The sequence below is a fragment of the Orycteropus afer genome, unplaced genomic scaffold (assembly GCF_000298275.1).
Source record: "Orycteropus afer afer isolate SDZICR_OR568_19922 unplaced genomic scaffold, OryAfe1.0 scaffold00018, whole genome shotgun sequence".
NCBI classification, from domain to species: Eukaryota; Metazoa; Chordata; class Mammalia; order Tubulidentata; family Orycteropodidae; genus Orycteropus; species Orycteropus afer.
In genome coordinates, this window is record NW_006921605.1 from 1,401,250 (window position 1) to 1,408,736 (window position 7,487).

At 61.7% G+C, this 7,487-nt stretch overlaps 1 protein-coding gene across 1 annotated transcript; it reads left to right on the top strand.

Annotated features, from left to right (window-relative positions):
* Positions 1–2,998: 2,998 nt before the first annotated feature.
* MAFG (MAF bZIP transcription factor G) lies at positions 2,999–3,614 on the top strand. Its single transcript, XM_007959569.2, has 2 exons — positions 2,999–3,055; positions 3,162–3,614. The coding sequence occupies exons 1-2, from the start codon at positions 3,020–3,022 to the stop codon at positions 3,612–3,614; spliced, it is 489 nt and encodes a 162-aa protein (XP_007957760.1). The 5' UTR covers positions 2,999–3,019.
* Positions 3,615–7,487: the final 3,873 nt, after the last annotated feature.

A 7,487-nucleotide genomic window follows, 5' to 3' on the forward strand; every position in this document is an offset into this window, starting at 1 on the left:
GCCCTGCTTGTGCCTCCGCGGCTGCCTCGCACGCGTGCCCGAGCCGAGAGGGAGACCTGCTGAGTCATCAGCATGAGGTCACTCGACGCTCCTCCTGGAACTGGGGGGCTTGGGGGAGGGGCCGGGAGCCGAGGGGTGAAGGGGAGCCCCAGCGACGCGGCGGATGGGCAGCCCGGGCGGCAGGGCAGCGAGGGGGACGTGGGGCGCGTCCCACTGCAGGTTAGCTCTGGGCGAGGAGTGACGCACCTGGCCATCCCCTTCCAGGCACGCTCTTCTGGGGCATTCACCAAACCGGGAACTAGTTCTCGGAGCCGAGAGGAGGGGAGGAGCTTAGGGGGCCGTGCTGGCGGGGCTGGGAAGGCTCGGCCGCCCCTGGCCAGAGAAGGAGGCAGTGGGGCGGAGAGGGTGGAGGGGACAGGGATCAGGGACCGGCCCTAGGGGCCACTCACCACTCACCGGGACGTTTCTTCAGGCCTGTAGAAACCAGGAGGTTCCTGGAGAGGTTCATTCTGGAGTGCTGCATCTCCACTTCCGGATGGGGTTGGGATGGTGGTGGGAGCTGTCAGGGTGCCTTGGCCTTGGGGCGCAGCAGGTGGCCGGTGTGGCATGGGACTGCAATGTCCCGTGACCTCAGGGTTGCCTCCACCTGAGGTTGAGTCTATTTGGAGAAGTTAGCAAGGAACAGGGCTCTGGTAGGTGTTGGTCTTAGTGCCCAGGCACTGCTGGGAATGGACAGCCTCAAGGTGGTGTGTCCTGAGCTGCTCTCCTGGGTGGCATGTGAGGCTTCTGGCCCTGGGGTTCAGGGCCCCCCCAGGTCAGCTCTTTCATGTGCCCTTAGGGGTGCCACTCCCCCCTAAACCTCACATTTTGCCCTTGGGGCTTAGAGATGTTGTTGCACTTTAGGGGACCTTTTGCTGGAGTTTTTTCTTTTAGGAAAATGCAGACTCCTGGAGGGTGTTGCCTTAGCAGTGCTTTGTGCCTGAGTGAAATGAGGTCTGGACTCTTCACAGAGTGGCTTCCTAGCTGAGGGCTCCCTGGAGGTGGTGGGTGTGGGCATCCCGCAGTGTCCAGGCTCTGGGGCTGGGGCCTGGGAAAGGGGCTGCTATCCAGACCCCTTCTGCTCCTGGCCCTCAGCCTGATGCGTGGCCCAGAGCCCTTGGGGGACCCTTGGACAGGGTTCCTTCTCCATGCAGTGGGCTCAGCCTTTTGGAGGGTGGGAGGTTGATCTTTTGTCTAGAAGATTCTCAATCAGGGGGGTAGGTGGATGGCCAGCCTTTGGGTCTGGGAGGAGGAGGGCTGGGGTGGGCAGCCCCTTCTTAATCAGTCTCTGGGAGCCGCTTCCCGAGGTGCCTTGGAGCCCTCGCTCCCAGCCCGTCCTCAGGGTGGGCAGAGACCCCGGCACACACAGCGCACCTTTGATCGGGAGCCTGGGCTGCATCTGCTGAGTTCAGGCCTTCTGCGGAGGGGAAATCTGTTGAGGAGGCACTTTCTGCTTGCTCCCAGCGCCATCTCTTCAGGAAGTCAACGTTGTGTTGAGTGGTGGGGGAGGGGTGGGAAAAGCTGACGCCAAGGCAGCCTGGGGCCACCTTTGCCTGGGCCTCTGCACCTGCCGGGGAGCTCCTCCAGGTAGCTGGGGCAAATGTGGTGCAGAACTTTGTGGTCTCCAGTTCTGATCTGCACCCTGGGGCCTGGAAGGATCCCAGGCCGGGAGGGATTCTCCTCCCCACTCTCTCGCCTGTGGGTGGGTGGCTGGGTCTGTGGTGTAAAATGGGGTCTCTGTGGGGCAGTGTGGACAGGTACCTTTACCTCCCTGCACCTTAGTGCCTGGAGGGGCACGAGAGCCTCCACGCCACACTGTCTCTAGCTGTGCTTTCCTTCTGGACCCCTCCCTCCTGAGCCAGTCACTCCCTGATCTAACCTGAAAAGTGGGGACAGAGTGGGGCGTAGGGAAAGCCTGGCTTATAGGTCTGGGGGCTCACTGGGCAAAAATGCCTTGGTCGTGTTCAGTAAGATACCTGAGGGGATGGGGTGGGAGTATCCCTGTGTGGGTGAGGTGGATCTTTGTCTTGGTTTCCTGGCCCTGTGAGCACTGACCTGGCCTGGCAGCCTGAGCCTTCAGTGACCCCAGGGAGGGGGGCTCCACTGCCTGCCGAGCAGGGCTCTGGTGGCTGTTCAGCGGCCCTTGTGAAACACCCCTATGGGGTGGGGCAGGGACACAGGATGTTGTAGTGGTAGCCGCAAGGCCAGTTGCCCCATCACCAAGGGAAGTGGACAGAGGGCTGGGGTGGCCTCAGGTTGGGTACCACCTCAAGGTGGGGAGCTGCTGAGAAGGGCCAGAGCTGGTCGGGCGACCTCACCCCCAACTTTGCAAAGTTAGCTGTCTCTGGGTAGTCCCTGCCGAGTCCCCTGTGGGGATAGGCTCCAGCTCTCCTGGGAGCAGGGGCTTAGTCCTAGTGGCAGCTGGAGACAGGCCCGTGGGACTCCCGGGTTCACGGTGGCTGTGAGTGCCGCCCTCACCTGCTGCTGGCCCTGCCGGCCCTCCCGCAGCCTGTTCCTGCAGGTCTCCCCTGGCTGCTGCGTTGGCTGCAGGAGGGCCCCGGAGTGCTGGCCTTGTGCTGAGTCAGCGTGACTCGCCGGGGGAACAGCCACTCCAGGGCGCGCACGCCAGGTTATTTTTAAAGCTAGTGGCTTCCTTCTGGGCCCGCCCCTTCTGCACTGTCGTCCTTCTAATCCCCCCTGCCCCTTTTCTTGCCTCTGCCTCCCGTGCAACCTGCAGCTGCCCTGCCCGCCAGACCCTCGGGGCTCCCACCTGGGTCCCAAAGGGCAGGGTGCACAAGGAGCAGCCCCACCCATCCCGAGAGGCCCGCAGGGGTTGTCCTGGGGTCAGGTATGGGGGAATGGGCAGGTGAGCTGGGGCGGGATGGGAGGGTGTGGGGGGTGGAAGGAGGGGGGGGTGTCTCGAGCCCTCACCTCTGCCCCCTGTCTTGCAGAGAGAGTCTGCTCGCTGTGCCCCCGGGTTATGACGACCCCCAATAAAGGAAGCAAGGCCTTGAAGGTGAGTGGGGACGCGTTGTCTGGGGCGAGCCGCGCTGCCTCCCATGTGAGGGCGAGTGTGGGCGGCGCTCCGGGGGTCCCCGCCCTGACCGCGCGCTGCCCCCCAGGTGAAGCGGGAGCCCGGCGAGAATGGCACCAGCCTGACTGACGAGGAGCTGGTGAGCATGTCGGTCCGAGAGCTGAACCAGCACCTGCGCGGCCTGTCCAAAGAAGAGATCATTCAGCTCAAACAGCGCAGGCGCACGCTCAAGAACCGCGGCTACGCCGCCAGCTGCCGCGTGAAGCGCGTCACGCAGAAGGAGGAGCTGGAGAAGCAGAAGGCGGAGCTGCAGCTGGAGGTGGAGAAGCTGGCCTCGGAGAACGCCAGCATGAAGCTGGAGCTCGATGCGCTGCGCTCCAAGTACGAGGCCCTGCAGAACTTCGCCAGGACGGTGGCCCGCAGCCCCGTGGCGCCAGCCCGGGGCCCCCTCACCGCCGGCCTGGGGCCGCTCGTGCCCGGCAAAGTGGCTGCCACCAGCGTCATCACGATAGTCAAGTCCAAGACGGACGCCCGGTCGTAGAGACGCGTGCACCCGGGTGGGTCGGTGAGGGGCCGCCAGGCGCGTGGTGAGCTCTGCAGCCCCGTCCCCTCTCCCTCCTGCACTCTCCCTTCTCCCGCTCTCTCCCTCCCGACCCCCCCCCAAAGCACAGCCTCCACCTGGCGGCCCCCGGGCTGAGCCCCTTTGATTTCGTCGTGTGTCTTGTACGTTGGGATCGGTCAGTTTGGCGGTGACGGTGGGTCGCCCCTTGTCCTCTCGGACCAAGGCCTTGCGGGCTTGGAGGCAGCTGCATGGGGATGGACGAGGGAGCGGGAGGGAGGCGGGACTCGGGTGTCCCTGAGCAGGGGGGCTCCGGCAGGAGGCCCCTGACTGCAGCTGCCGGCTGGAGGGGGGCCGCGGGATGCATTCTAGACAGACCCGGTGGGCAGCATGGCCCCACTCTGCAGGGCTGCTGTGCTGGCCATGAGGCCCCCAGCAGGCCCCGCCCCACCTGGGTGGTGGCTGAGGATGTGGTGAGGCTGCGGGCCAGGGGTGCAGCGCTCGGGCCTAACGCACTGCACTGAACAAGGCCGAAATCACTGGTTGTGCGCGTCTGTGAAGGGTGTGTCCAGTGTGTCCTTGCAATGGGTCCTGTGTCACTGTTTACATGATCGGCTTGTGTGGTTAAATAGCCCTTAACAGAGAGAATAAGTTCCTTTTACGAAGTTATTAAATTATATGTTTAAAAGCTAAAGAGAAAAAGAGCTGCAAAGTATTTATAAAACTGTCTTTCTAAAAAAAAAAAAAAGCTAGAAGGCGTTGGCCCCCATCAACAGAAAAGGGGAGAGCGTGTAGTTGAGCCTTCACTAGTTAAAAAAAAAAAAAAAAAGAAAAAGAAGCCCTTTCTTGTAAACTTATGGACAGCTCTGTGGCCGCTGAGTTTAGTTTTTATACACACAGAGTTACCAGACGCTATTTATAAAACTTAGTTTAAAAAAAGAAAAAACAAAAAAAAAAGCCAAACCGCAACCCCCCTGCGCGTCCTCACGTCCGTCCCCTTTGATATCTCTTTTGCAACTGTACCGAAAGTGACTTAGCCTTGCCCCTTTGCTTCCGTCCTGCCGGTGCCGTGGTTTTGTCGTGCCTGGTGAGGTCTTGTGCGGCCGTAATGTGCTGGTGCTTCTGGTGACCTTTGACCTGTGGGTGTCACTTCTTGTGTCCGCGCCCCGTGTTCGTTTTTGGGATTTGGTTGTCTTCTTGCTCCTGCTGGCTCGCCAGGCCAGGGCGCCAGGCAGTGCAGCCTCCCCTCCTTCCCGCGCTGCCCCATGTCCCTCGGTGGCCCCTTCTGCTCCAGGTGTGTGCTGGGTGCAGGCACTGGCTCTGCCCCTCGACTTCCTGTGTGTGTGTGCCTGCGTGTGTGTCTCTAGAACTTGCCTGGGTTCGTGGCAGGGCAGGTGGGACTTGGGACCTCTCAGTGCCTCCCATGCTGCTTCCATGTCCACCACCTTGGGCCCCGGGCAGCAGGCCAGGAGTCACTGTGGGGGCCGTGGGGTGGCCCACACGTCCCGCTGTCTTCCTCATTGCCCTCCCGTCAGTGGTGCCGGGCCGGCTCCGCTTTGTTCCTGGGCTTCCTGTGTGGCCTCTGCTGGGCAGCTGCTAGGCCCACACTGGGGGCTGTGACCCCAGCGCCCACTTGTCCTAGACGTGTTTCAGGGCTAGGGCGGTGCTGCCCCAAAAGGAGGGCTTGGGGCTCCTCCTGCAGCGGCCCCTTCTTCCATATCCCTGCCTTGCCCCAAGGGCTTCTCGGCCAGTGCCGGCAAGGGCTCTGACCTCTGATGCTGGGCCCAGGCTGGCAGCTCTTAGCTCTGGCCCTTCTCCCACTCCTCTTGTGATCTGTGTCTTCCAGGGACCGACTACTGAACTTTCAGAGGGGCTTCCCTCTGGAGCCAGGCCCACCTTCCCATGCTGGCCGCTGGGCGGGGCAGCCGGCCCTCCAGCCCTGGCTCTGGAAGCGCCTTGGAGGTATCAGGTGGGCAGCTCTGAGATGTTCCAGCCCTGTCTCTGGCCTCTCCTAGGGTCACTGGCTGGTGTCTGGGGCCCTGGAGAGCACAGGGGGTTCCTAGGAGGCGAGAAGCAGGGCAGCCGGCCCAGGATGGCCGTGGGGCAGCAGTGTCTTGGTCCCCCACGTAGTCCTTTGTGTGCGGCTGTGGTAGATGGGAGCCGTGTGCCGTGTGGTCTCTGGATGCAATGCCCAGATGCTTCTCGTGTCACCTGGCTGGTCTGGAAACAGCTCTGACTCCACATCCCTCCATGGCTTCCTGCCATCAGGCTTTGCCCCACTTGGGTCCAGGCAGTTCCTAGGGAGCTGGTATGACAGTGAGTTGGAACTGTGTCACAAAGAGTCCAAAAGAGTGGCCAGACCCTGTACTTCCTCGGCCTGTCCTCACTGTTGTCCCTGGTAGAGGGGTTGTCACCCATTGTTGATGGCCTCCACAGGCCGCAGACACTTGGGAGAGACAGGAAGAGGGTAGACACTGTGGACAGCAGGCTCAGGCTGTGGAGGAAGCTGTCCTGGAGTGAGGGCAGTCGTGGGAAGGCCGCGCTCCTGTTCCTTCATAGGGTTTGGACTGGGGAGCCTTCCCACCCTACCACGCCAGCCCTCAGGGCCGCCCTCCGGCCATCACCCTTTGTGTCTCAGCAGCAGATGCATATCTTCCTGCATCTGTTTTGTGTTTTCTGATCCTTGTTGATTCCGTTTTCCTGCTGTGAAGGTGGCGTGTTTTGTTTCTACCTTTTTCTCCTGACCTTTCTGACACAGTGAGTGGAGGCTTGGGCTGAGGCCACGTCTCCCCGACTTGTCCGCTGTGTAGACGTGATGCGTGTCTTCTCTGACCCTGACCTCGCGCCAGCTCCTCCCTTACCCAACATGGACACTTGGGTTTCAAAGAACAGCCCTGCAGTACAGGTCAGCTCTGCCCAAAGGGTCCGGCCCCAGGGGACTTTCCTGTCCCCAGCTGCTGCTCTGGTGGCTCTGTGTGGCACTGTTGTGTTTGCCGGCCCCCTGCCCTCCAAGAGGCTGGAGATTTTTCTCCTCTGGGTCTGTGCCTCAGATCTGGGCACATCTGTCAGCAGTATCCTCTGGTCTCAGTGCCTGGCCATGGCTGTGGCCGGCTGCACCCTGCTTTGGGACAGCTTGTCAGGCTGCATCTTGTCGCTGCTGCCTGCCTGTCTGGAGTGGCCGCTTGGTGGTAGCTCCCTGTCCACAGCTGGGAAGCTGAGTAGCAGCCTGCAGCACTGTTTCCGCTCTGTGATCTTGTGAGTTACTCTTTTAGGTTGTGGTTTGGTGAAAGGAACCAACACATTAACGATTTTCCCCCAGAAGCCTCTGAATAATTCTTCTTGGCACTCTTTTCCTTTCCTGCTGCTGTTGGTGGTTTTGGAGCAGGTGGGAGAGCAGAGGACACACTTAGTGTCACGCAGAGGCGAGTGTGTGCCAGCCCTTGGATGGGCCTGTGTGCGTGTGTCCTGGGCGTGTGCCCCACCCATGCCAGGCGCGCGAACTTCCCCCCACCCCCTGGAGCAGCAGCCTCAACACTCGGGGTGCCGTGCGGGTCTGACAGGCCCAGCGGACTGTGAGATCTCTCTGTTCCGGGTGAGCCTAGTTGGGCTTTGGCCCCCTTAGCCACCTCCTGTCTCTTCCCCGCCCTCCTCTCCATCTTGCACCCTGCTTAGTCCCGGAAGCCTTTAACCAAACGGGAGTGGGTACTGACAGCTCCCCCTGGCAACTGAGGGCAACAGGACAAGGGCTGCCTGGTGTCTGGCACTGCCGCCCTCCCTCGTGGCGCTGAGTGGGGTCGGAGCAGAGTCGATCAGACCCTTGCCCAGCGCTGTGACCCGGGCGGGTGGGGGCTAGAA